Source organism: Manacus candei, unplaced genomic scaffold, assembly GCF_025592945.1.
Source record: "Manacus candei isolate 608988 ecotype Guabito, Panama unplaced genomic scaffold, ASM2559294v1 h1tg000076l, whole genome shotgun sequence".
Lineage (NCBI taxonomy): Eukaryota > Metazoa > Chordata > Aves > Passeriformes > Pipridae > Manacus > Manacus candei.
In genome coordinates this window covers 3,658,570-3,685,963 of record NW_026138124.1, presented here as the reverse complement: position 1 = coordinate 3,685,963, position 27,394 = coordinate 3,658,570, and the positions used below count along the sequence as shown (strand labels likewise).

The window sequence follows — 27,394 nt, the reverse complement described above, 5'->3', positions numbered from 1 at the left end:
ATCCCTGTAGCAAGAATCCATCCATGCAGACATCCTTCCTAGCTTTAGGAGATGATGCTCTGTGACCTCCTCGATGGTGAGCCCTGCTGCCCACGTGCTGTGGGTGCTGGGGGAATGCTTGGGATGCTCCAGGAGCAATGGAGCATGTGTAGGCATTGCTCTGGGACCAGTTTTTGACCCTAGGTGGACCCGATCTTACATCCTGGCTCGCTGCTGGCTGAAGGAATGGCATAGCTGGCAGCAGGGCTGGAATGGGGACTGACAGCTGTCACTGTGCTCAGATGGGTTTGAGAGACTGCAGCAGCGATGACATGGGACAGGAGGAGGGACAGGGCTGTTTGGTGACACCGGGGTGCAGGAGGGGTGTAAGAGAGCCCACAGCCAAATCCTGCCCCTGGCCCTGGGGAGGTGTGGGAGCTGTTGGATGTGGCTGTGCATCCAGCTCTGCCCAGAGCCGAGCTGTGCTGGTGTTGTGACAGCTGGAGGTGGGAGAGGTGGTGTGGACTTGGTGTGAGAGCAAACTGCTGCTGAATTTTGAATGCAAAAAGCTTCAGGGAAGGAGCTGGGTTCTGCCTGATGCAAAGGGCAGTGCCTGCTGCAGGGCATGTATGGCCCCAGCTTGAACCAGCACTGGTGTGGCCAGTGGGACCAGGGCAGGGACTGTCCCCCTGTGCTGGGCACTGCTGGGGCACCTCAAATCCTGGGGTCCATTTTGGGCCCCTCACTCCAAGAAAAACATTGAGGGGCTGGAGCGTGTCCAGGGAAGGGCAATGGAGCTGGATCAGGGTCTGGAGCACAAGTCTGAGGAGGAGCTGAGGGAGCTGGGGGGGTGTCTCAGCCTGGAGAAAAGGAGGCTCAGGGGGGACCTTGTCTTCTCTCCAACTCCCTGACAGGAGGGTGGAGCCAGGGGGGGATTGGGCTCTCCTCCCATAGAACAAGGGACAGGACTAAAGGAAATAACTTCAAGTTGCTCCAGGGGAGGTTTAGGTTGGATATTGGGGGAAAATTTCTTTACTGAAAGGGTTGTCCAGCCCTGGCACAGCTGCCCAGGGCAGTGGTGGAGTCCCCATCACTGAAGGGATTTAACAGATGTGTAGATGTGACACCTGGGGACATGAGTTAGTGGTGGCCATCAAACTCTTAAGTGTGCCAGCCTGTTCCCAGGCTGGTGGCCTTGGCCATGCCCCAGCCCCACTGGGGTACTGTACCCGAAATGGGCAAATTCTAAATTCTGGGCTTTAGGGAACAGTCTTCTGTGCCCACAGAGTGGTGGATAAGGGCAGCAACGTGCCTGCTTTCCCTTGTCAGGGTGAGATTTTCACTGGAATAGTGGCAACTCTGATCATGTGGGCTCTGGGTAAGCATGAATGGGAGAAGCATGAATGGGTTATCCAGGCAAAGGGTGCCACGAGCAGTGGCAAGGCTGAGAGCTGAGGTCTCCTCTGGGTGAGCCCAAATCAGTCACCGTAGGGTGAAAAGGCAGTTTTAGGAGGAAGGATAGATATTTCATCTGCCCTATTTCAAAGTAAGAGCCATCTCTCTGCAGACCGTAGTGGCTGCCTCTCTGCAAAGTGTGGAGGGGCCACAGGGTGATGTGTAACTGTCTGCAAAAGTGGGACCATTATGAGATGGGCAGAGACAGTCCTGTCTTAAATCTCCATTCCACTGCCTACATCTCTCTTGTGAGGATGGAGTAAGAAGGAACTTTTCCAGCCTGTTAATTTTCCATTTCCCTCCATCATGTAGCTGCTTTGGATAATAATCTTTTAAATGTCTCCTTATGCAGAGGACTGTAATTTTTCCTTCCCCTGTGAGCTGGCGTCCCCCGCCTCGCTGGGACAGGAGGTATTTTCAGCTCTGGTGACAGTGACACACATGCTTCTGCAGACAAGGACAACCCCTCATTTGCCTGCTGGGGCTTTACTAGTTCTGTTGTATTATCTGTTCGCTCCCACCTTTCTTGCACTCTGCAGCACTCCTTTTATTTTCCCACGACAGGATCCCTCGTGTTTCCCACCGCAGCATCTCCCATGCTTCCCCATGGCAGCATCCTTTGTGTTTCCTGTGGCAGTATCCCTTGTGTTTCCCATCACAACATTCCTCTTGTTTTCCCATGGCAGCATCCCTCGTTTTTCCCATCATGGCATCCCTCATATTTTCCCATCTCAGCATCTCTCATCTCCCATTGTGGCTTCCCTTATGTTTCCCATTGCAGCTGCCCTTGTGCTTTCCCATGGCAGAATCCCCCATGTTTTCCCATGGCAGCATCCCTCGTGTTTTCCAGTGACAGCATCCCTCATGTTTCCCATCACAGCATCCCTCATATTTTCCCATTGTGGCATCCCTTGTGTTTTCCATGGCAGAATCCCTTGTGTTTTCCCATGGCAGCATCCCTCGTGTTTTCCATGGCAGAATCCCTTGTGTTTTCCCATCACAGCATCCCTCATGTTTTTCCCATTGTGGCATCCCTCATGGTTTTCCTATTGCAGCATCCCTCATGCTTTCCCATGGCAGCATCCCCCGTTTCCCATGGCAGCTTCCCTCGTGCTTTCCCGTGGCAGCATTCCTTGTGTTTCCTATGGCAACATCCCTTGTGTTTTCCCATCACAGCATCCCTCATGTTTTCCCAGTCGCAGCATCCCTCGTGTTTCCCATCATGACATCCCTCGTGCTTTCCCATTGCAGCATCCCTGGTGTTTCCCATGGTGGCATTCCTCGTGTTCCCCATCCCTGCTCTTTGCAGAGCCCTTGTGCTCACACATGGCTGAGGGAGCCCATGAAGCTCCTGCTCCAGCTCCCTGTGGATGCAGTGGTGTCCTTATCCCTGTCCCGTGCTCGCTGTGGGGGCTGTGCCATGGGGCACTGGCTGCTGGGATTTAGGCTCTCCCTCACTTCTGGATTTGTTCATTCTGTGCTCTCTCAGTGTCCCTGGTGCTTGGTGTGGCAGTACTCAGGGTGTCCCACACTCTGGCTGGTGTTTGTCCCAGCCCCTGAGAGTAAGTGAGCAAAGGAGAAGGGGAAGATGCCCCTGAGGAGCTCCTGAAATGGAGCTGTGAACTCTGCAGGAAGCACCTGTTGATGCCTCTCTCTCTCCGTGTCGCTGCAGGCGAAGGACAGTGATGATGATGATGAAGTCACCGTCAGCGTGGACCGGGATCGCTTCATGGATGAGTTCTTTGAGCAGGTGAGACATTTGTTCCTCCACTGCAGCTCTGAAGCTGGTTCAGACCTTTCTGCTGGTGCCAGAGTGGGTTGTGGGGCCATGGTCCAGGCTCCCACCACTGTTACAAAGCAGCACTTGGGATAGGGATGAGAGTCCTGCCCTGACTGGTGCTGCTCAGCTGATGCTCAAGGTCCTTGGGGGTTATGCTCTGAACATCAGGAACCAGGCTTCCCTGCAGACCTCAGGCTGTGGTGGGCTCACCTGACCCTATGGATGCTTTCCTGCTCCTCCAGAACTCACCAGGGCAGCATGCCCAGGTGATGGGGGCAGGAGAGCCTCACACCCAGCTCTTGGACCTCTCCCCAGAGCACCTCTGTGGAGCAGCAGTCTCTGCATGGGACTGATTTAATTTTGTGCCTCCCATTCCCAAACAAGAGGTTGTGTTCTGGCATGTGGGTGGCTGTAAGATCTGCATGCAGATTTTTAGCACACCCTTAGCTTGGCATGTGTGTGGGGGGTGTTAAAGTGGATCCATGCAGGCAGTGGAGTGGGGACTGGGAGAAATCTGATGTGCAGGTGGAGGAAGATGAGCAAAGGGGTGGTGTGAGCCAAAGGAGAAGACAGAGCTGGAGGGTGGGTAGCCTGGCAGGCAGAGAGCACAGGAGAGGTTTCCCCTCTTGGTGATGCCAGTGTCTCCCTGTAGTACAGAAGTGCAGGGAAGATACCAGCATGGATTTGCTGGGAAACATTTCTTCCCTGGGCTGGGGAGTGAGGAACAAACTGGGCTTCTCAGCCCCTGGAGAGAAGAGCAATGGGGGACTGAGCCAGCCTCACCTTGTGCAGCCTCAGCAGCGTTCTGGCAGAGGGGCAGAGTCTGGGAATCAGATCTGATTCCGATTTATATCAATGCCCAAAGTTTCTCAGTGCATCACAAAGGATACAGGACATACAGTCTGTATCACACCACTGTGACTGCAGAGCTGGCTGCTGGGATGGCAAAGGCCCAGTTCCTCACTGGTCCTATAGTTTCCAGCTGGAAAATATTCATCCAGGAGGACGTTTGCTGTGGTTCAGACATATCACGGTTGCTTTGGGATAGGGTTCAATAATCCCTCTACTTTCCAAAAGTCCAGGTCTGTCACAGACCACCTGTCTTGTTGCCTGCCTCCACAGGTGGAAGAGATTCGAGGGTTCATCGACAAAATTTCGGAGAACGTGGAGGAGGTGAAGAGGAAGCACAGCGCCATCCTCGCCTCGCCCAACCCCGACGAGAGTGAGTGACCTCCGTGTGTCCCACGGGCTGGGCACTGAGGGGTGGCTGGAGCCAGGCACAATTCCTTGTGTCTGCAGGTGGCCGTGGCTGGATGGTCAAGGAGAGCCGGGACCTGCCTGGGGAGAAGGCGGAGGGGTGATTGGCGGCTTTGAGACCTTGTGAGGTGGTGAGGGTCCAGCGAGGCTGCCAGAGAGGGATTTCTGAAGGAATGGGGCAGTGTGGAGGCTGGAAAGAGCAAGTGGCTGTTTTTGTGCTGGTTGGCTGTTGTCTTGCCATGGGCAGCCTGGGAGGGTCCATGGATGGGTCAGAACCTGCTTGGCCCAGAAATGGTGCAGCCCATGGTGGGCACTTGGAACTCTGTTTCTCTGTCCTGAGGATGATTTGTTGCTGGCTGGCCGAAGAGTCTGTCTCCTCCAGACCTGTTTCTTCCCCAGTCTTGTGTTCCTGAGAAGAGGTTTGTTGCCAAGAACCAGAGTTAGGGATCACAGCACCCGAGAGGTGGCAACAATTGAGAGTCTGGGGGATCTGGCAGAGTTAGAGCTGTGGGTGCTGAGGTTCCCTGTCCCCAGGTGGGACCAGTGCTCTCCCAGGGGAGCCAGAGGAACTGGCCCTGGAGGTGGTGGGGTCAGAAGAGACTTTCCAGCTTCATTGTTCTACAAATGCCTGGCTGGGGAGCAGGTGGGACCAAGGAGCTGAGTTGTGCAGGGAGAGCAGGGCTGGGCACTGCGGAGCAGGGCTGGACTCTGGCTGGGCTCACCCTCTGAGGGACAGCACTGGGACAGCTGTGCTGCTCCAAACCCAGCCTTCAGTGTCACCACGAGCCCAGGTGGGCTCTCCTTTGCCTGCCTCCCTCATGGTGTTGTCACAGGGGTGGTGGGTGCTGCAGGGCTGACCGTGCAGGATGGCCCCAAGCTGCTGGTAGCCCTTGTCCTTGGCAGGTGTTGCTTTTGTGGTCTGAGCACTGCTCGTGCTCCCAGGCTGGCACAGGGGGGTGCTTGGGGGCTGGAAAGCTGAGACCAGGTCTCTCTCTTGCCCTTCTCCCATCAACTTCTCCTCGTTTGCTCAGTGCAATTCCATGTCTGCAGGTGGAATTGTTCCTAGAGGCCCCAGGAGGGTGCCTACACACACATTGCCTTGCGTCCAGCCCATGTCAAATCTGTAGATATTATAATTACTTGGAAGAACTGGCCCTTCCTAAGTTGTCTCAGGCTTCCCTCTCCTGGCAGCTGCTCCTCAGCTAAAATTTCCTTAGCCAAGCCTGGAAGCGAGGGATTTTCTCGAGGGAATTCACGTGTCCCAGACTGTTGCTCAATCATCCTCCAGGCTCTTGTGCTTGCACTGTAAGATGTTGCAGTGTTCCTGTTTGGGGGTTTTCAGGGAAGAGCTGTCACTGCTCCTGGCTGCTGCAGTGGCACGGGGTCTGCTCGGGGCTGCAAAGGGCACTCGTGGCCTAAAAGCATAATAATCTATTTAAAAGTCTGAGATCTGCAGTGAACAGAATGCAGTAATGTTGCTGTGGCTTCCAGAAGCTTCCACGACGCTGGGAGTGCTTCTGGTTTTGTTTTACAGTGTTACCTTGCCTTGGTATTGTAGAGAATTCAGTTTGTTATGCCGAGAACTGTTTGGGCAGCAAAAGAAGAGTCCACACATTCAGAAATCAGTGTTCTGTAGTATTGTGGTGCAGCAGGACTGATCAGTGGTGGATAGACTTAGAATCACAGAGTGGTTTGAGTTGGAAGGGACCTTCAAAGCTCATCCAATTCAACCCCCTGCCATGGGCAGGGACACCTTCCACTAGCCCAGGTTGCTCCAAGCCCCATCCAACCTGGCCTTGGACACTTCCAGGGATGGGGCAGCCCCAGCTTCTCTGGGCAACCTGTGCCAGGGCCTCCCCACCCTCACAAGGAAGAATTTCTTCCCAATATCCCCTCTAACCCTGCCCTCTATCAGTGTGAAGCTGTTCCCCCTTGTCCTGTCTCTCCATCCCTTGTCCAAAGTCCCTGTTCAGCTCTCTTGGAGCCCCTTTAGACACTGGAAGGGGCTCTAAGGTCTCCCCAGCAGACTGCACAGCCCCAGCTCTCCCACCCTCTCTCCATGGCAGAGCTGTCCCAGGCCTTGGACAATTTTGGTGGCCTCCTCTGAACCTGCTCTGCCGGGTCCATGTCTGTCTGTGCTGGCAGCCTCACCCCCACCCTCCTGTGCTCCTCCTGAGCATGGAGAGAACCTGCTCATTAATGCAGAGGCTTGTTGTAACCCAGGGCAGTGAATTTATTGAGATTAATTTGGAAATCCAGAAGCAAGGTTCCCATGAGGCATGGGAGGGGGAGGGAGCCAAAGAGCACTAAAGTGTAGGTGGTGAGAGGCTGGTTTTGGGGTGGGCTCACTGATGTTTGCTGTTTACAATAGCAAGGAATGACGTCTGGGATGGCCATCAGGGCAAGACATTACTTTCTGCAGGGATTTGGGATGCTGCTTGTGCCCTCTTGAGTTATTTCTTAGTGATCTGTAAGCACTTTAGCATCATGTGGAACCTTCACTGCAAGATGATGGGAAGTGTTCCTCCAGGGAATCAGAAGGAAGTCACAGACTTCTCATTCTTGTCTGGAGGCACATGTGCTGTGCAGCTTGGTTTGGTGTGGGTGTAGCTTCTCTGTCAGAGATACAAACTCCTTAAACACCACCAACAAGTCCTTCCTGGAGCTGGAAAACCTTTGAGTGGGGCTTTAGAAGATTGGGACAGAACTGGGCTGGTAATTTGGGAAATGGATGGGCAGTGTTTGGAGTTGCTGTTGGAGCACTGAGTGAAGGGATGGATGGAGGGATGTGTAGTGGCTGCTGGGTGAATTGCTGCTGTTTCAGGATCACTGGTAGAGGAGAGGGACTCCACAGGTGCAATCCCACTGGAATCTACTTCTTAAATGTCTGTGCTTAGGCAGCTGCAAGCCCTTGGTGCTCTGCTGTTGCAGGAGAAGTTGAGGTCCGTGTGTCTGTGTGAGAGCTGGATTTACCCACCTGCCTGGCGTGCGGCGGAGGCGCAGGGCTGGATCCGTATCTCACAGAAAGGCTCGTCCCTCCCCTCCCCGCTGATCCCTCTTCTGGCTGCACAGACTGTTCTTGGATCTGCCTTGCCACTGCTGCTTGGGCTTATTTTGGAGCCCAGTGGGTGGGCAGCTGGCTGGCTTTGCCACCGAGCCGGTGAGGTGACAGCCCCTGCCTGGGCTCTGACAGACTCACATCCGGCTGCGGGGGCACAGGGAGGGTCTCCCCGCTGAGCTGGGCAGTGTCACGGCAGGGCTGGGGAAGCTGAGGGGCTGTGTTTCTCCTTGAGTTGGGGCCGTTGCTGCTGCTACTCCAGATTTGAGTCACAGCTCCTGGTAAATCCGTTCCTAAAATCCTTCCCGTTGAGCTACGGTGCTTGTTTTTGCTCCTGGCGCTGGAAGCAGGCCGGTCCTCCTCGGCCCAGGTCACATCCCAGAGGAGGTGGCTTTGGGTGGCAGTTCAATCAGCGAGGGGTGGAATAATGTTTAGTTTTTCCCTGGAGTGGCCAGGAAGGATTCCTTTGCCATTCCTCCTCTCCGAGCATCACATCCCGCCAGTGGCCGCCCTCCTTCGCTCCCGGTGCTGAGTTATGTAAGGGATGCTGTTTGCTCCATGAATCGCCTCTGGGAAAGCAAATCTTCAAATCCCAAGTCGTGTCTGTCAGCCCGTCAGCTCAGCCCATCTCCGCAGGCTTCGGGAGACCCAATAAATATTTCAGACCTGGAAGTGGGTCCGTTACAGCTACACCAGGACGAAAGGGGAGGTTCAGTTCCGTGAAACTTGACCTCCAGCTTCATAGTTTTAGCTGTGCAGGCTCGAGGTGGTGGTGTTGGACACCAGGGTGCAGGGCCGGGGTGACTTTGTTGGCTCTCTGGCTGCTGGAGGAGATTTGAGTTCCTTGGAGAGTGGCCTCTCTTATTCCTGGCAGGCCATTTCTTGGCAGAGAGGCGTGCCAGGTGGTCGAGGAGACAAACTGTAGCTGCTCACCTCTGTCTGATGTGCTGAGGCAGCACTGGCTGGTGCCAAAAAGGCAATTTGGAGCTGTCTGGGTGCAGAGGGACTGGCTGTACCCCTCTGAGACATCTCTATGTTCTCCTGTAAGCACAACCTCACGTCTCAGCAGTCCTTTTGGTGTGTGTCCCAGTGGGAAACCCACTGTGCCCCGAGGAGCTGCTGCTCAGGTGCTGCTGGAGCTGGTTCCTGGTGGAGCTGCTCTCCTTGGACACAGCTTTTTTTGCCCTTTCAGCTCCACTTCCCACCATGCAGTGGTTTTTCTGGGGGTACTTTCCCCCTGGTGCCTGGTCCCTGGTCCCACCAGGGCAGGAAGGAGGTTTCCTTGAAGACCAGTCATAGTGTGTTGGAGGCTGCAGGCTCAGGACTGTGTGATGCTCCTCTGGGAGGAGCAGTGGAGAGCACAGACAAGGGTTTCAGCCTGACTTTGTTCTCCTGCCTTCTCTTTGCTCTTCCACCCTCTCTGCTGTCTGTCCCAGCTTCCCTGGGATGGGAAATCAGAGCTAGCCCAGACTTCAGCAGACCTTGAAGAAGGAGGCAAGGGGAGCTGGAGCTGTGGTGAAGCAAATGAGGCCCTAGCAAAGCAAGGAACCTGGCAAAAGGTGTCTGGGCATGTCCTGGATGCAGAAAGCAAAGCAACATGTCCTCCCATTCACCTTGCTGCTCTCACCTCTTGTCTGCAGCCTTATTGGAGCTGTCCCTGCCCCAGTCACATCCAGCTCAGGTCTGGCCTGAAGCAGGGACAGATTCACAAAGTGGTGAATAGAATGGTTTGGGTTGGAAGGGACCTTCAAAGATCATCTTGTTCCAATCCCCCTGCCATGGACAGGGACACTCTCCTCTACATCAGGTTGCTCCAAGCCCCGTCCAGTCTAACCTTGAACACTTCCAGGGATGGGGCAGCCTCAGCTTCTCTGGGCAACCTGTGCCAGCCCCTCCTGGTCTGACATTTCTTCCCTGTGTCCAACCTGATCCCAACCTCGTTCAGTTTAACACTGTTGTCCTGTGCTGGGGACCCCAGAACTGAAAGCAACTCTAGGGGGGTTTCAGGAGACTGAAGCAGAGGGGGAGCATCCCTTCCCTCACTTGCCTCCCACACTGCTAGGGCTGCAACCCAGGAGACACTTGGCTTTCTTTTTTCTTTTCCATCCATCCATCCATCCATCCATCCATCCCTCCATCCATTCCCCAGTCTGTGCTGGCACAGGGGATTGCCCCAACCCAGTGCAGGACCTTGCCCTTGGCCTGGTTGGATGGCAAGGTGTGAAGCAGCTTTGATGGACAAACTCATGAGTGGCACAGGGAGGCTGGGTGGTTCTGGTTGCTTCCTGCAGCTCCTGAGGTGGGACTGGGGCTGGGAGACACACCAGTGCAGCTGGTGGATGTCATGGTCCCCACCAGCAGCCTCGTTGGGGTGGGAAGGGCACGGTGTGGCAGCAGAGCCACAGCAGAGCAGGCTCTCATGGGGACAGTGGGAGCAGGTACCATCTGCCCCCGTGGCTCTCAGCATCCTGCCTCCCTGCATCCTGCTTCTCCCTCCTCCAGGCAGGTCCCTAAGGGAAAGTGTTCTCAGCCTGTCTTTGCACTTGTGCTCAGTGCAGCTCTGGCTGCACTTGTACCAGACCTGGTGTGTGATGTAGAGACTGGAGGAATGTTTGGTGCAGGGACTGGGTTCCTCTGCCCACCAGGGGATCCAGGAGCTCCCACAGAGTGTCTCCAACACCTCACTTGGCCCGGAGATCCTGAGCAATGCAGTGCTAACAGTGCCCATGGCCACCGTGGCAGTGCCACGCTGTCCTCAGGCTGCCTCGGGTGGCTGCATCCTGTCCCCATGTCACACAGATGCTTTTTGTCACCCTTGCATGCACTGCTCCAGCTCCATCTTGGATGAGTTTTGTTTCTCCTGCCAGTAATCCTTGTTGAAGGGCTGCTCTAGGATGGTGGTCAGGACCCATCTTCTTATTTACAGCCTGAGTCTGTTTACGATCGATTTTCGTACCAACGTCATCCCAAGAACAAATATATTTAGCTTAAATAGCTGTTTGCCCTTCTGGCTTCATCCTGGTGGGTCCCTGCAGCAACTCAGGTGCTTTGCACAATCCCAGCCTTCCCAGTCCCCAGCACCTGCCCCAGCTCTGGTTTTGAAGGGCTGAGATACCCCAGGGCAAAAGGTCTTCAAGATTTCTGGGGGGCCCTGGCTGCTGGTCAGCATTTCTGGAGCTTTTCAGACTTCCCCTGGAAGTTGGAATCTGCCTCTGTGGGGTGGGATGGGGATTTCCTGTGTTCAGGTAGTGGGTGCTGGGCTCAGGCACCCACAGGCAATGGATGTTGGACAGAGTGAGGGCTGGTGGGTCATGGTGGCCCCTCTGTGTGTGAGTAAGGGGCTCAGCTGTATTTGGGTTGTGGACACAGCTGTCCAGGGGGTGGACAGTCAAGCCCTCCCCAGGGTCTTTGGGAACAAGCTGACAAAATGCTGCCCTTCAGCTCTAAACCAGCCCAGCCCTCCCAGCACTGATCCTGTGGGTGACATGGGGTGCAGGCAGAGCAGGGGCAAGTGTGGCTGCAGGGGTGCTCAGGCTGTGAGTGTGGGGATGCTCAGGCTGTGGTTGCTCATGCTGTGGATGCAGGGATGCTCTCACAGTGGATGCTCACAGTGTGGGTGTAGGGATGCTCACATTGTGGATGCCAGGGTTGCTCATGCCATGGATGCAGGGATGCTCGTGCTGGTCCTCAGTTTCTCTGGCCACTGCCACCACTCAGCACAGACCTGAGTGAAGCTCCCACAGCCCTGTCATGCCCAGCATGGTGACACCCATTGCCAGCCCTCAGGTGCTGCCTGCAGGAACAGGATGCATGGAGTTGCTCTTCATCATCCCAGTGCTGCAGAGAGGGTGCCTGGGACATCTCTGTCCTCTCTTCCTGTTCCTCCGTGGCTTTTTCTTTTGTATTTCCTTGAACATACCATGTGTTATCCCAGGTGAGATTCCTTTTTCCCATGCAGGCCCTCCCCACACCCCTCCCCACACCCCACACTCTAGTTTTGTGATCACCAGCACCCATTGTCTGCTCCATCACCCTGAGCAGCGCTGGGGGATCCACCACATGGAGTGCAGAGTAAATATCAATTAACTGGAGTCTGAATCATGGCAACATGAAAAAAAAAGAATCCAAATCAGCTGCTCTGTAATTATTTTGGGCTTAATTTAGACCAAGTGGTTAGTGATACTCCTGGAAGATGTGTTATCACTGCTGCTGGAAAACTTTATCTCCTTTGGGCTGCTGCACCCCAGAGCCTGGTGTGTGACAGGCAGCAAAGAGGTGACTGTGGAGCAGGAGCTCATCCTTGCTGCCAGAGGTGCTGCTGCTCCTGTTGTAGTGCAAGAGGGATCTGTGATTCCTTGGCTTTGTGCCTTTTGCTGCCTTTGGCAGCAGCATTACCCAGGCTGGTACCACAGCCCCTGTCCTTGCTGTGTCCTGGGTGGTTTGGGGCAGAGCAGGAGGTGAGGAGCTCTGGGGGTGAGGGGAGATGGGACCATCACTGCCTGGTGCCCATGGCACCCTCCTGTCTCTCTTTGCTTTCTCCTCTTGTCTGCATGTGAATTTGGCCCTGCTTCCCTTGTGCTTTCCAGCCTTGGCTGGTCCTTGGGATCCAGGCAGGTGGGTGAGCCGAGCCAAGCCGAGCTGTGCCGTGCTGGTGGTCCCAACTGCACAGCAGGGCTGCTGGCCCTCTCCTGCAGCCTGAGTTTTTTGGCCCAGAGAGAGAGGAAGAAAGGGAGGAAGAAGGTAAAGGAACCATTAAATGAGAGGATATGGCAGCTGTGCCCCTCAGCACAGGCTGGCAGAGCTCAGCCCCAGTCCAGGGCACCCCCAGCCAGCGGTGGGCACAGTGGGCTGGGGGGGCCTCCTGTGGCACATGGTGGCCTTGGGATCTCCTTGCCTCTCCCTGCTGGATTCAGAGCAGTTGGTGCCAGCTGGGCCCTGTGTGCCAAGGGGAGAAGAGGAGCCAGAGGCCCCTCTGCATCAGCCAGGAGCTCTGCTCTGGTGCTGGCCCCTGCAGGGTGGGATGCTGGGTGGCACAGGGACACCACTCCTGGGTGTCACTTGCTTTTGACTCTGCCCTGTGGTTGAATTTCTCTCATCTTCCAGCAGCCGGGATCCCTCCCTATCCCTTCCCCATCCCTTCTGTCCTCCTCGTGACCAGAAAATGACTGGGATTCCTAAAGCTTTTGGCTCTCAGGCTTGGTGTTGACAGGGTGGTGGGCGAGTGGGACATGGAGGCCGGAGGGTGAAGGAGCAGAGGTGTGGTGCTGCTCTGGGAAAGGCTGGGAGAAGGAAACAGCGGGATCAGGGGTGGCAGCCTGGCATCTACGTGGCGAGGAGGCCAACCCTGCCCTGCCCACCTGTGTCACCGTGGCTGTCACTGCACTGACACCCCTCGGAGCCGTGTCCCCTCTGGATGGGCCGTGCCACCCAGCACTGTGGCTTCCCAGGGTGCTGCCTGTGCAGGCAGAGAGGGGCAGAGACCCCGGGGGGAGGAGGATGCTGTTCAGCAGGCCCCATCCAGACTGTTCCCTTTGCAGGTGGAGCTCAGCCTTCTCCTGCTGAATCTCCATTGTCTCGGTGCTGACGCTGGGGATAATCCCTTATCTGCAGAAATGGGTTTAGGACGGCTGAGATGAACAAGCCCTAAATCCTGTTACTGTTTCCCGGGATTACTCTGATGCAGGGAAGGCTCTGGTGCTTTCTAGGCATGCTGAGTGCAGGAGCAGCAGGATCTGGCCAGCAGAGCTGGGCAGGGGCAGGAGGAAGGTGGGCAGAAGTCCTGGGATCTCCTGGGTCCCCAGCATTGCCCATGGGGATCCCACTGTGGGCACGCCAGGGGCTCCTGCTGTGGGGGTGTTCCAAGAACTGACTCTACAAAGCTACAGCTAAATTACTGAGAGTTGAAAAAGTCAGGGATGGTGAGTGGGAAACTGCTGAGAACAGCTTGAGGAGGAATTACTGGTGAAAACCCATCAGGTTTCAGGTAGCTGGGAAGGCAGTGGCTGTAGAGAGAGTGACTTCACTCTCTCTAGTTAGACAGTACTGGATCTTGACAGAAGTGCTTCCTCTTACCTGTTGGATAATGTTGTGTCTGGCCTTCATCAGTCAGAAACGGGGAGTCCCTGGATCTTGTGGAGTGAAAGCTGCACATGCTGTGGTCGGTTTGGCTGCCCATGGTTTGCCTACATCAACTGATAAGACATTGAGGAGAAACTGGAAGAGGGACTAAGGGCCTAACAGCCAGGATACCCAGTGGGAGACTGGGTGGCCTGCTGGAAGAGCAGGTTGGACAGTGATGGGATCAACTCCAAGACACTCCTACAGGGAGTGAAGCCCTTACAGCCCTGGGGAGCACCAGCCAGGGGAGCCCAGCTGGGTAGTGGGTTTGACATCAGGATGGGAAGGGGTGCCTGTCCCATCCCTGACCAGTTAGTGCAGAGTAGAACTCCTCAGAAAACCAGGTCAGGGAACCAGTGTCTGAGCAGGTCAGGCTGGGAATTGGCAGGAACTGGTGAAATGAGCTGTTCTGCCTCAACCTCAGGCAAACCTGGCACTGGGCACATCTGCCTGGCAGGGGAATGCCCTGCCCACTGCTCACTGCCCACTGCCCTCAAATCCTGGGTTCATTTTCGGACCCCTCATGACAAAAAAGACATTGAGGTTCTGGAGCATGTCCAGAGATGGAAATGGAGCTGGGGAAGGGTCTGGAGCACAATGATGAAGGAGCTGGGGGGACTCAGTCTGGAGAAAAGGAGGCTCAGGGGGGACCTTCTCTCTCTCCACAACTCCCTGATAGGAGGTTGTAGCAAGGTGGGGGAAAGTTTCTTCATGGAAAAGGTGGTCAGGTATAGAAACAGGCTGCCCAGGGTGGTGAAGTCCTCATCCCTGGAGGTATTTAACAGATGTGTAGATGTGGCACTTGGAGACATGGTGGCCTTGGCAGCACTGGGTTAACAGTTGGACTTGATGCTCTGGGAGGGCTTTTCCAACCTAAATGATTCCATGATTCTATGATAATCCTGTTCCTTTTTAAAGGCAGTTCACACAGTGCTGCTGTGGGTTTGGTGGAATCACTGCAGTAATCAAGTGTTTGACTGTCATTCCAAATCATTTCAGCTCTTGTTTTAGGAGAAAACATCCACACAGCAAACACCTCCCATTTCCCCTTGAACTCTCCCCAAAATCCCTGCGTTTTATATCCCTGCCACTCCGCCCGCCTTGCACATGAGGCTCCTGCCTGCTCTCCCCTCAGGCCGTGCCAGCCCCCACCCTCCAGCCCCCTCTCTCCGGGGTCTCTGCCCGCTGCCCTCCTCCTGCACCCGCGGTGGGTCCGGGGGTGCCGCCGGCTGCGCGTGGGTGCGGCGGCAGCTGCACGGGGGGGTGGGAAATAACGATTCCCTGCATCCCAGGAAGATGAGTAATCACCGCGGGGGCACTGCTGCCCATTTGTTGTCACTGGGAGTCCTGCAGAGAGCTGGGTGGAAGGGCTCTGCCTCCTGGAAGTGCCTGGGAGCTGCCGATTCGGAGCGGTGGCTGCTCTGGCAGCTGCCAGCCCCAACCTGTGCAGGCAGAGCCCTGCTGCCTGCCCAGAGCTGCCTGCCTGCCATCCAAGGGCTTGGAATCCCACTGGCAGAGCTGGCACGCCAGTATTGACCATCCAGGCCACCCACACGCAGGCACACAGCCAGGTGTCTGTGGGACATCACTGGGTACCACTGGGACCTCCCATTTCCTGAACTGGGCAGTGTTTGGGGCCGGGAGCTGTCCAAAAGCTCAGTCAGGACTTGGAGTTTATTTTTGTTTCCCCTTGTCAGGCTCCTTTGCCATATCCAAGGTTGTTCCCTTTCCTTCTGCCCAGCTTGAGCTGTTGGCACAGGGGATGTGGGAGTGGGAGGAAGACTTACAGGCCTGGCGTGGAGGGGTTGGCTTCATGCATGTTCCACTGCCTGGACTAGTGTGTGTCCTGCCTTCTTCCCCACCATGGAGGTGGACTCTCTCACCCTCATGGTCCAGCATTTCTTCCCCAAGTCCAACCTGACTCCACAGTTTAACCCCATTGCCCTGTGTGTGGACCCCAGAGCTGGAGGCAGCTCCAGAGGGGTCACAGGAGAGCAGAGCAGAGGGGGAGCATCCCCTCTCTTGCCTGCTGCCCACACTGTTGGGGATGAGCCCAGGACACACTTGACCTTCTGGGCTGCCAGTTCCCATGGCTGAGTCATGTCCTATTTTGTCACAGTCCTTCTCTGCAGGGTGCTCTCCATCCCTCCATCCATCCCTCCATCCCTTCATCCATCCCTCCCTCCCTCCTATGTCCTGCCCTGTCTTGTCACACCTGCTGCAAATGGTTTTATTGGTCAGAGTTGAAAAAATTCTAGAAAATCAAGAAAGAGTTGAGTCAGCATCTGAGGTTTTTCTTCTTGTTTTCCGTAGCTTGAATAAATAAGTTTCAATGTCAGACTCTGAACTCTGTTTCCAAGAAAAAACATCAGCCTTTGGGAACTGAAAGACTACACAGGAGTCACTGATGTCCCGAATGTCTTTTGGCAAATGGAACTTCAGCTGGAAAGTCCTTCTCCACAGGGCTGCTTTCCATCCATCCATCCCTCCATCCCTTTCCATCCATCTCCCCAGTCTTTGCTGGTACTGGGGATTATCCTGACCCAGGTCCATGACCTTGCCTGGGGTCTGGTTGACCCTCATGAGGTTCCCATAGACCCACTGCTCCAGCCTGTCCCTCTGGATGCCCTCCCTTCCTTCCAGCCCATTGATGGCACCACTCAGCTGGATGCCATCCACAAACTTGCTGGGGGTTCACTCAATCCACTGCTTGTGTCCTGATGAAGGTGTGAAATAGTTCTAGTCCCAGCATGGACCCTTGAGAGACATCACTTGTTACTGGTTTCCTCTTGCAATGCAGTGATTTGGACGTGGCCATCCAACCAATTCCCTATCCATCCATCCATCCATCCATCCATCCATCCATCCATCCATCCATCAACCCCCTGTCTTTGCAGTTCCAGTTTCCCCAAGTCCCCCCAGCTTTCCCTCTGGCCACGAGCTCCTCTTCAGTGCCAGCTCACTGCAGCTGTGATTCAGCAGCCGTGCTGGAAGCTGTCTTGCCTCTGCCAGTGTCTGTCTCGTCTCTGTACTAGTTTGAACCTCCAAGGTCATGGCCAAGCTTCCAGCAGGCAGAGAGGGGCACAGGAGAGGAGCCATTCCCACTGGGAGCAGGGTGTCCATATGAAGTGGACATTCCCACTGGGAGCAGGGTGCCTCCCAGTTGTCCATATGAAGATTTAGCCTCTCAGATACAGCCCTAGCACAAACTCTCTGACTGCGTGGCTGGGCTGTGGGTCCTGCATCCCTGTGCCCTCTGGGCTCTGCAGGGGCTGTGCACGTGTCAGGGCTGCTGCATTGCTCCCCCTTAATCCCAAATCCTTCCTGAACACCCCAGCCCCAGCAGTGTCTCTGACCCAGCTGTACAGGGACCCCCCTCTCTGGGTACTGGCCAGAGGGAAGGGACCCACCACTGTCTTTGGGCAGCCCCTCCACCTCAGGTGACGATTCTGTGAGTGCCAGCCCTGGGTTTTGTTCCTCCAACTAGAGCAGTGCTGGGGAAGGGGCCCTGGGCAATTTCCAAATGAATTCGGCAGGCAGGTACAAATCACAAATATGGGGAGTGAAACATCATGAAAAGGTTCTGCTGTTTCCAGCTGCTTATGAGCTGGAGATCATTCCGAAGGAGCAAAAACTCCCCTTGACCTGTCGCTTGGCTCCTGCCCCTGCAGTGTGCTGTTAAATTATCAGGGCTGGGCCCCCCTGCCCGTCATCCGTGGATGCTCACCGGGTGTGTGTTCCAGATGCTCTGCAGCTCTGTGTGCTCAGGGTGGGATGGAGCCCTGAGCCCACACCCCAGGGGTGCCCACACCCCGGACACCCCCTCGCTCAGCTGGGGCACCCAGCCCACAGGGGCTGCCCTGACAGGGGTGTCCTGGTCTGGGGATGGGGATGGGTTCATGTGATGTGACACTGCTGGATGATTTTTCTCACACCTGAGACCTTCTGGCTAACGTGACTGGCTCATGGATGCGATTCCTGCATCGGTGGAGTGCTGGGCTCTCCTTGCAGGGACTTGTCATGTCGTTAGCACGCTCCAGTTCCTCTCCAGTTGATGATGGTGTGCTGTGTTTGGACCAGTCTCCTCTGGAGACGGTGACATGAGGACACGTGGGCTGAGGAGGTGTTACCATAAAATCCTGGCTTGTGACTGAGGGATGAGAGATGGGTTTTGGGTGGATATTCCAGACTCGGCAGCCTGAATATGGAATGTTTGCAGATGTTGGCTGATAGGGATGGGGAAATTAATCTGTCAGCCCAGTAGCAATACTTGCACTATGTTAGTGACAGTGATGAGCTGTGGCTCAGGAGGGACCTTCTTGCTCTCTACAACTCCCTGACAGGAAGTTGGAACCAGGGCAGGGTCAGGCTCTGCTCCCAGGGAACAAGGGACAGGACAAGAGGAAACGGCCTCAAGGGGAGGTTTAGAATATCGGGGAAAATTTTGTCATGGAAAAGGGTGGTCAAGGATGGTCAAGCCCAAGCCTGCCCAGGGCAGTGGTGGAGTCCCCATCCCTGGAGGGGTTTAACAGACATGTGGATGTGGCGCCTGGGGACATGGGTTAGTGGTGGCCTTGGCAGTGCTGGGGGGAAGATTGGACTCAGTGGTCTCAGAGGGCTTTTCCAATCTACATGATTCTGTGATTCTGTGGTTGGAGAAATGGGATGAATTATTGCTGTTTCAGGCAGGATTCTTGTGGAGGCTCCAGCTGGGCAGCACTAGGTCCAAAGGCTCTTGGAGAAGAACACAGCTTGTTCATGGCCCTGTCACTTCCCTCATGGTGCCATGTCTCCTCCTGTGTCCCCAGAGCCCTGCCTGCCAGTCCTGCCTTGATTGCTGGTGTCCGCTGGAGAGAGATGTTTTTTGAGGGCAGGCAACATAAATCTTGAGCTTGTTTTTAATGCCAGCAGAGCCTGCTTAATAGGTTTAAGCATCTTATCTCTCAGTACTGTTAATGACTTTCCAGGCCCCACAGAGGTGGAGCAGAACTCTATTTTCCTAATCAAGTTATCAGTTTATTAGCAAAAATGCAAATAAAAGAGTTGCTTTGGATGCAAGTAAAAAAAAAAAAAGTGCTGTCTGGAGAAGCACTGAACATCACGGGACGGATAACAGAGGATCAGGCAAGGCCAGAGAATTGTCAGGGAAAGAAGATAAAATGCAGCTGGGATGTGGCCTCTGATGTCTGCCCCGGGGCTCTCCCATGGAAGATTTTTCTTCTTAATCACATGAAGCTGTAGATGTTGGAAGCATTTATTGAGTCACTCCATGAATGTGCCCTGCTGGTAGAAGAGCTCACGAAGAGTTAATGGATGATTAATTAGGTTTGAGGTAAATAATTAATCAAGTGGTGTAGAATCCAACAGGTCAGGACTTGGCTTCTGATCTGTAAATACTGATGTGTGTACAGCTGAAGACCATCTTGTGCAGATATTCTTTATTACCAGCCTCCAGCGAACCACTTCCCTGCACACTTTTAATAAGAAGGGTGATCCATCATTGTTCTGATAACTGGCTGGTGTGGTCAGGGCTCGAAGTGGTGCTGAGGTGGTAGCACTTCAGAAATTGGGAGGAAATTCTTCCCTGTGAGAGTGGGGAGGCCCTGGCACAGGTTGCCCAGAGAAGCTGTGGCTGCCCCATCCCTGGAAGTGTCCAAGGCCAGGTTGGACAGGGCTTGGAGCAACCTGGGCTAGTGGAAGGTGTCCCTGCCCATGGTAGGGGATGGGATTAGATGGTCTCTAAGGTCTCTTCCAACCCAAACCACTGTGAGTCCATGATTCTATTTATCTGTGAAATTCCCTTGATGTTGTTTTAGTCTTTTTTGATGGAAATTATCTCCAAAGCAGATGTTGACTGTGTGTGCATGTGTGCCATTTCCTACAACCCAGAGGCTTTTTTCTTGGTGTTCCCATAGCTGTGACCTCCATGGCCCCAGTCTGAGCCTGCTGGAAGCTTTTCCCTCCCAAATCTGATCAAAAGTGGTAGGTTTCATAGAATCACAGGATGGTTTAGGTTGGAAGGGACCCTAAAGCTCATGGGACACCTGCCACTAGACCATGGTGATCCAAACCCCATCTAGCCTGGTACAAGTGTTGAAACTTCTTCATCTGTCCCTCAAACCACAGCCATGAAGGGAAGGGCTTCTGGGGAAAGTTTTGGTGGAAAATAATCAAATCCTGACATGCCCACGTGCAGATGGAGCCTTCTTCTAGTGCCAGGATGTGAAACCATCCCTCATTCCATGCCTGTGGTCCATGCTTTGAATACTGCTTAGCTTTTTACTGCATTAATATTTCAATACCTGCAAAAACAGTTGGGCTTTTACAACTGGACGGGTTGTGCCGAAGGGTTTCGAGTTCACTGAATTTCCAGTGCAGACAATTATTGGTCTTTAATATCTTAAATTAAGTACTGCCTTAAAAGGTGTAATCATACAAAGGCTCAGGGGAAAGAAGACCTCAGCCTCAGGTTAAGAGCCACTGGGTTCAAGAAGGAGCTGACCCTGAGGAGTCTCTGGAGCCCTGAGAGCAGTTGGGGCAGCTCAGGGTGCATTAGCATTTATCAAGAGCAAAGAAGCAGAGATGGGAAGACAGTGCAGTTTGTTTCTGTCATTACTGCAGTTAATCAATGAACAGAAAAACACAAGTTTCTCTTAAAAAGTTTCTGGGTCAAAAGCAGAACAGGGGTAGACTGGCTGGAAGGGTTTTTCTATACTTCCTTTGCCTTTGGCTTGTTGGAACGAGCTGTGATGCTGCCTGCTCTTCCCAACTGCAGGGAGCTGCTCTTCCCAGACTGCCAGGACTTCTCTTTGAAGCTTTTCATTGAAGAAACAAGGCTGAAGTTCTGAAGTTCTCTCAGTCAGCCAAAGCCACCGGTGAGAAACCGTGGCTGGTGTGACCTCCGCCAGCCCTTTCCTTTCTTGTCCTTTTTAGTATAGTGAGAAGGTTTTGAGGAGAGGTGGCAATGTCGAGACTTGAAAGGCTCCTCTTTCTGTGGGAGGAACAGTGGAGCCAGTCATGTGCTAAATCTGCTCTCTGAAGGCAGCAAAGCCCTGTCCTTGTGTGGTGGGGAACGTCCTCCCCGTTGTACCTCCGCTTGGAAGGAGCACCAAGTCTCTTCATTGCTTCTTGTCACCCCACCTACTGTTTTTTTTTATGAAAAGCAATTGAAACCTCGTGCTGACACCTTGTTTTTTGGGGCAAAGTCGCTCCTGAACACTAGCTCACCTGTAAAAGCCTCTGCCTGTGCTGACTGCAGAAGGTGACTGCGGAGCGTTGGGCAGTGATGTGGAGTAACATTTTTTTCTGTTGAGGGCTTAAAGGTTTTGGACCACGATGACAAAACATGTCCATGCCTTTGCCACCCTCCCCTTCCTGAGCAGGTTGGGTGTGTGTGAGAGAGGAGGTGGGATTTTTCTGTACAGGTGTGGGATTTTAGGAGGATGCAGCTGAGTGACTCATGTGTGTTCAACCCAAGTCGGAAAGTAGGACACGTTTATGCAAGGCATGTTAAACGTCTCTTAAAAATGCCTCAGCTATAAGAAGTGCCTTATTCTTGGCATCCATCTGGGTTCTTGCAGAGACGGTGGGTAACGGCACCATGTGTGGATTATATATCTCACCATGACCAAAGGGAATCTGGAGCTCCCAATCTGGAAGATAATTCTGTGCCTTGAGAGTACTGCGAGGGCTTTTAATAGCTACTGGTGCTACAGGAAAGCAGCCTGGTGGGAAAGCGAGTTGGAGAATGTAAGCAGAACATCACCCACCTTATTTTCCTCTGATTTTATGAAGATCCTGCTTAGCAGTTCCACTTCTGCAGTGGTGGAGCCACGTCAAATGGAGCTGCTCTCAAGATTTAGCTCAGGAAGGATGCGTAATTTTTGCTCTTAATTGGAAAGATAATGAAGTGACATCTGAACCCTCAATCTTGTTCTTTTTTTGTCTGTCCTGTTGTTCGGTTTTACGTGAAACAAGGCTGATAAAAGGAGTTGTCAGTGTTTGCCATCATAGCTCCATTTCCAGGGTGGACCCATGGCTGTGCCAACCCTGAGCAGGGTCCTGCTCACAGCACCTGGACGCTGGGGAGCTCCTGCTCTCACTAGAGAAGCTCTGAGCTGCTTTTTCCAGCAGCCTGAAGTGAGGAAACCAGTCATTAAACTTTGCTGGTGAAGGGCTTCCTGTTGGGACTCACCTGTGAACCCACCACTGGTGGGAAGGTGGTGACTGAAATGAATGGAGCAGCAGGGAATGACTTCCCATCAGCTCACTGGCTTTGAGCAGCAGGAGGAATGGGAAAAAAAATTCATATTTTTATGATTGAAGTAATTTGTTATGTGAAAAATCCAAATTCTTGGGATGGAAACAGGGTTTTATGAGCCTGTGGTGGAGTTTTCTTGCAGACAGCTGCTCCAGTGCCTCAGCTGTGGGGAATGCTGCTGCTGCCTTGCTCCATCTCTAGCAGGAGGACCATAATCCCATGATCCTGGGGTTGGTATTCCTATTTCCAACTTAGAGACCAATTTGAGTTACCTAGAGGCATCAAGTTCTGAACTGTCCAATTTGATCTAAAACATGACCTGAAGTTTTAAGCAGCAATTCTGGCTTGATGGGACCTGGGGCATAGAACATTCTCCTTCCTTATGTGTGCTTGGAGTTCCTAATTAACAGAGCCCCTCAGCTCTGGAGACAGGCTGAGAGAGCTGGGGTTCTTTAGCCTGGGGAAGCAAAGGCTCCAGGGAGACCTTAGAGCCCCTTCCAGTGCCTAAAGGGGGCTTATAAAATAGAAGAGTATGATTTTTTACATGCAGATAGTGATAGGACAAGGGGGAACAATTTTAATCTAAAAGAGGAGAGATTTAGATTAGATACTAGAAAGAAATTCCTCCATGTGAGGGTGGGGAGGCCCTGGCACAGGTTGCCCAGAGAAGCTGTGGCTGCCCCATCCCTGGGAGTGTTCCAGGCCAGATTGGACAGGGCTTGGATCAGTCTGGGATAGTGGAAGGTGTCCCTGCCCATGGCAGGGGGTTTGGAATAAGATGAGCTTTGAAGTTCCTTCCCACCCAAATCATTCCATGATCCTATGATTCTCTGACATGCTGTGCAGGCTCCTGGTGCTCTGCTGAGCTGCTCCTGCTCTGGCATGGACTCACCCTGTGCCTGTCCACACTGGGAGGTGCAGGTGCTGCTGCTGCTGGGGACAGTGGAAGGGCTTGGCAGGGCTGGTTTCCCTGTGTGGAGTGGTTCCACATCCTCCTCCAGGACAGCCCTGTGGAGTTTCCCAAACCCCCAGCCTGGGGCAGGCTGGAAGTGAATCTGCCCTCCCCTCGAGCACCCCTGTGGCCAGGCACGGGGCAGGTGGGCCCCAGGACGCAGCAGTGATGCTCATCTGTGCCCCCATGAGCATCCTCCGGGGGCTTCTCCTCCTGCATCCCTCTCGCCTCCCCCTTCCTCTGCTGCCTGTGTCGGAGCTCTGCCCTCGGCAGAGACCAAAATAGCTCCCGCAGAGCTATTGAAATGTCAGGAGGGAGTGGGCAGAGCCGGGCCACGGTGTTGACAAAACGCTGCTCTGTGCACGGTCGGGGCCAATGCCCTGTGTTGTCGTGGCCTCTCGTTAAGTGTCATCAGAGCAAGCCCTGGGGAAATGCTGGATAAAAACTGCTGCAGAGCTGTCCCCCCTTGCTGGCAGAGGCACTGCCAGCTCTGTCCTCCCTTCTCACTTGGTTCTGTGTGTGGAAAGCACTGGTGGTGGGGCAGGGTCCTGACCTCCATCTCTCCGTGCTGTCAGGATGCCTGGGGGCTTCATCTGCCACACTGCATCTGCAGTGTGAGGGCAGAAGTTCCCACCTTGCCTTGGCAGGAGGGAGATGCTGAAACAACTAGGAAGAGCTTTGGAATGAGCTATTAAATCCTTGCAGGTTCCTAATGTGTAACAATTAGTGGTAAGAGAAAATCCCGATGGGATGCTGGGTGTGCCAGAGGGAAACAGCTCCACTGCCAGTGTGTGCATGTGGAATCATGCTGAAATGTAATGCCAACCTGAACTGTTACTGCTTCAGTGTGAAAGGCTGAGATATTTTCTCAAAAACATTACAGAGATTCACCCCCTATTCCTGGTTATTCCTTATTCCTGTGGCGTACAGGCTGTCTGGGGAAGGATGTGAAGAGCATCATGTGTTGCAGGACATGGACAGAAGGGACATGCAGAGAGAGAAAAGTCAGCTGGTTTCAATAACCACGGACTGCAAGAAGCCAGCAAGCCAAGTATTAGTGATCACCAACTTCCTGAAAATTGGATTAACAAGATCTTCTGCCGAGATTAGGTGGTATTCAGGCTGCTATGTGTGTGGGCAGCTCTCTCATGGGCCAGCACTTGGGTGCAGTGATCAGGCAGCATCTCTAGACCTCTCTTGGGTGAAAACCTGCTTTCCAGCCTCTGTTGCACTTGATTTTCTCCTGGTACCTCCTGGTCTGGGTGATGTGGAAGCGCTGTGGGGACTCAGGGTCAGTGTTGTGCTCAGAGGTGGGATCACAGCCCCTGTCTCTCTACACTGCCCATCCTCACCACAGAGCTGTGCTGAGCTCAGGGAGACTCAGTCTGCCTGACTCCTGCTCAGATTTGCTCTTTCCCAAGATAAAAATGCCTTTCATCCCCACACGTATCATCCTGCCATCGGCTGCAGCCTTCCTTGGAACCTCCTCCCAGCATACGAGAGGATACAAGGTCCTGGAGTTGTATTTGACTGTTAGATTATTGTTCTCCTTGGGAGCCAGCTGAGATTTGTCCTTTTCCAGTATGTCTGAAATTGATTTTAGCCTGGATTTATCATTAATCAAGTGTGCCTTTCGCTCAGGTAGGTGAAGGCAGCACAGCTCTCCCGAGCCGGTGGGTGGGTTTTCCTCCAGTCTGCAAGCTCTTAATGAAAACACTGAATGGAACTCACCCCGGGATTGACCCCTACAGGGGACTCATCCATCATTTTCCCCCTATCCCAAACCATGTCTTTAATCATCTGGTCCCTGTGTCCAGCCTGATGGCGTGGGTGTGACATACCCATAGATCCCTGGCTACTGTGTCCTGCTGGAAAACAAGACACACTCTCCTTTCCTCTTTTCCTTCCTTGCACATTGTGCTTTGATTAAACCTATCAAATTCGATTTCACCTATTGATTTCACCTGTTTGATTTCACCTCTCCTGGGCCTGATCTTGCTCTGAGCTGTGTTGGATCCACCCTACTGGTGTGGGCTCAGGCAGCAGTGCCTTTTTCACATCTGCAACAGCTGGAGGGTGCTGCTGTCTTCCCTGAGCATCACCTGGGTGTGTTAGAGCTGAGCCCCACATGGGTTTGTTAAAGCTGAGCATCACCTGGGTGTGTTTAAGCTGAGCATCACCTGATTGTTTTAGAGCTGTCTTGTCACTGAGAGTTAGAGTTGGGCTCTGCAGTGTTGGAGAAGAACACTGCTGGCCCTGCAAGACTGTCTGCACCTCCTGGTGGGAGTGTGGGCATTGGCTGTGTGTTTTGTGTGTGGAGCAGCCCCACGGCTGCATGGGAGTGCTTTGGACATGGATTGAGGGATTGCAAGTATGGGGAAGGATAACTTGGAAAAAGGCAGCTGATGGGGAGAAGTCTCTTAGGGTTTGGTGAGGAGGGCGAGGATGCACCATGACTGTGATGTACAGAATGCTCTGGGCATGGCCACAGATGGTTAGGAGATACCCCAATGCAAGATTTCCCCAAGGATTCCCCCCAGAGAAACTTGCTCTTTAAGAGGTAAAAATAGCACCCTGCAGAGTGAGGGAAATCCCTTCTGGGCAAGCAGGGGAGGAGGAGGAGGGGCTGCTGTGTCTGTGTTGGGGTTGCTGAGGTCCTGGGGATAGAATAATGGAATCATTAAGGTTCGAAAAGACCTCCAAGATCACTGAGTCAAACTGTCACCTCAGCACTGCCAAGGCCACCACTAACCCATGTCCCCAGGTGCCACATCTACCCATCTTTTAAATCTCTGCAGGGATGGGGACTCCACCACTGCCCTGGACAGCTCATTCCAATGCCTGATCACCCTTTCCATAAAGAAATTTTCCTCAATATCCAATCCAAACGTCCCCTGGCACAATCATGAGGCTGTTTCCTTTTGTCCTGTCCCTTGTTCCCTGGAAGCAGAGCCCAAACCCCCCCCCGGCTCCCCCCTCCTGTCAGGGAGTTGGAGAGAGGGAGAAGGTCCCCCCTGAGCCTCCTTTTCTTCAGGCTGAGCCCCCCCAGCTCCTTCAGCTGCTTCTCATCAGACTTGTGCTCCAGACCCTTCCCCAGCTCCATTCCCTTCCCTGGACACGCTCCAGCCCCTCAATGTCTTTCTTGTCATGAGGGGCCTAAAACTGCCCCCAAGACTGGAGGGAATGGGGAAGGCAAATCCTGGCAAAGGAAAGGATCTGGAGAGTAAAGTGGCAGGGGAGGGCGAATTGGTCAAAGGTTGGACTCGATGATCTTGGAGGTCTTTTCCAACCTAAATGATTCTGTGATTCTGTGAATTCCAGTGTGCAGAGAGGGAGCAGGCTGGGGAAACCGTAATTAAGGGAGACAGACAGCAAGGGGACTCCAACATTGTGGGGGGAGGAGGGCTTGGGAGGAGCCTGCAGGGCTGGGGGGCCAGGAAGGAGTGGGAAGAAGCTGCGGGGATGAGGGGCAGGAGGGAGTGGGAAGAAGCTACAGGGGTAGGTGGCCAGGAGCAGGGGAGTTGGTGCTGAGGGGGAGGTGTGGGGGACAACAGGACACAAAAATATTTCCTCTGCAACAGCTGAGGAGGGCAAGTGAGTTCTTGGCAGTTGGTCTGTGCAATGCCAGACCTGCATCCATTCTGTTTTCCACCTCTCCCTGTACAGCCTGAGCGTGTCCTTACATCGTTTTGCAGGACTTTCCAGTGTCTCTGTTATTTTCCGTTCATTTCAGCAGTGTGGTTCTATCTTTCTTGTTAAAGACACATTGGTTTTCCTCCGTCAGTCCCTCCCACCATTCCCACTTTGTCTGTTTTGGTTTTTTTTTTGGAGCAGTCAGAGGTCACCTGCCCTGCTCCGAGGGCACGGAGCAAGGACAATGCGGGAAGGCTGGGGCGGTGAAGTGGAAAGAAAGGGAGGCTCGTCAGTCCCCTTGCTTTTTGGGATTCCCTGTTCCCTCCTCCACTGGAGAGGAGATTTCCCCTCCGATGGATTCCTGAGCGCAGTGGGAAGGTGGTGACACGGCAGTGACGCCGGCGGCTGACGCTGTGCCGGGGAGGAGTGGGAGGCTGGAGCGAGCGTGCCGGGGAGCACGTCGGCACTGCCATGGCCATGGCTCCTGATGCTCATGGCTCCCATGGCACTGCCTGCCATGGCACACGGCTCCTACAGCTCCCACAGCTCCCACAGCTCCCACAGCTCCCACGGCACTGCCTGCCATGGCACACGGCTCCCACAGCTCCCACAGCTCCCACAGCTCCCACAGCTCCCACAGCTCTCACAGCTCCCATGGCACTGCCTGCCACAGCACACGGCTTCCACAGCTCCCACAGCTCCCACGGCACACGGCTCCTACAGCTCCCACAGCTCCCACAGCTCCCACGGCACTGCCTGCCACAGCACACAGCTCCCACAGCTCCCACAGCTCCCATGACACGTGAGTCCTACAGCTCCCACAGCACTGCCTGCCACAGCACATAGCTCCCACAGCTCCCACGACACACAGCTCCCACAGCTCCCACAGCTCCCATGGCACAT

The 27,394-nt window shown here is 54.1% G+C and overlaps 1 protein-coding gene across 2 annotated transcripts in view; it reads left to right on the top strand.

Annotated features, from left to right (window-relative positions):
• Window positions 1-27,394, top strand: part of STX1A (syntaxin 1A) — a 65,709-nt gene that overhangs the window by 10,944 nt on the left and 27,371 nt on the right. For both annotated transcript variants that reach the window (XR_007908019.1, XM_051809327.1), the window contains exons 2-3: window positions 3,107-3,184; window positions 4,337-4,436. Coding sequence is in view for 1 of the 2 variants with exons in the window: in XM_051809327.1 (XP_051665287.1) it covers window positions 3,107-3,184; window positions 4,337-4,436 (178 nt within the window). In the remaining variant the exon portion in view is untranslated. The remainder of the gene's footprint in view (window positions 1-3,106; window positions 3,185-4,336; window positions 4,437-27,394) is intronic.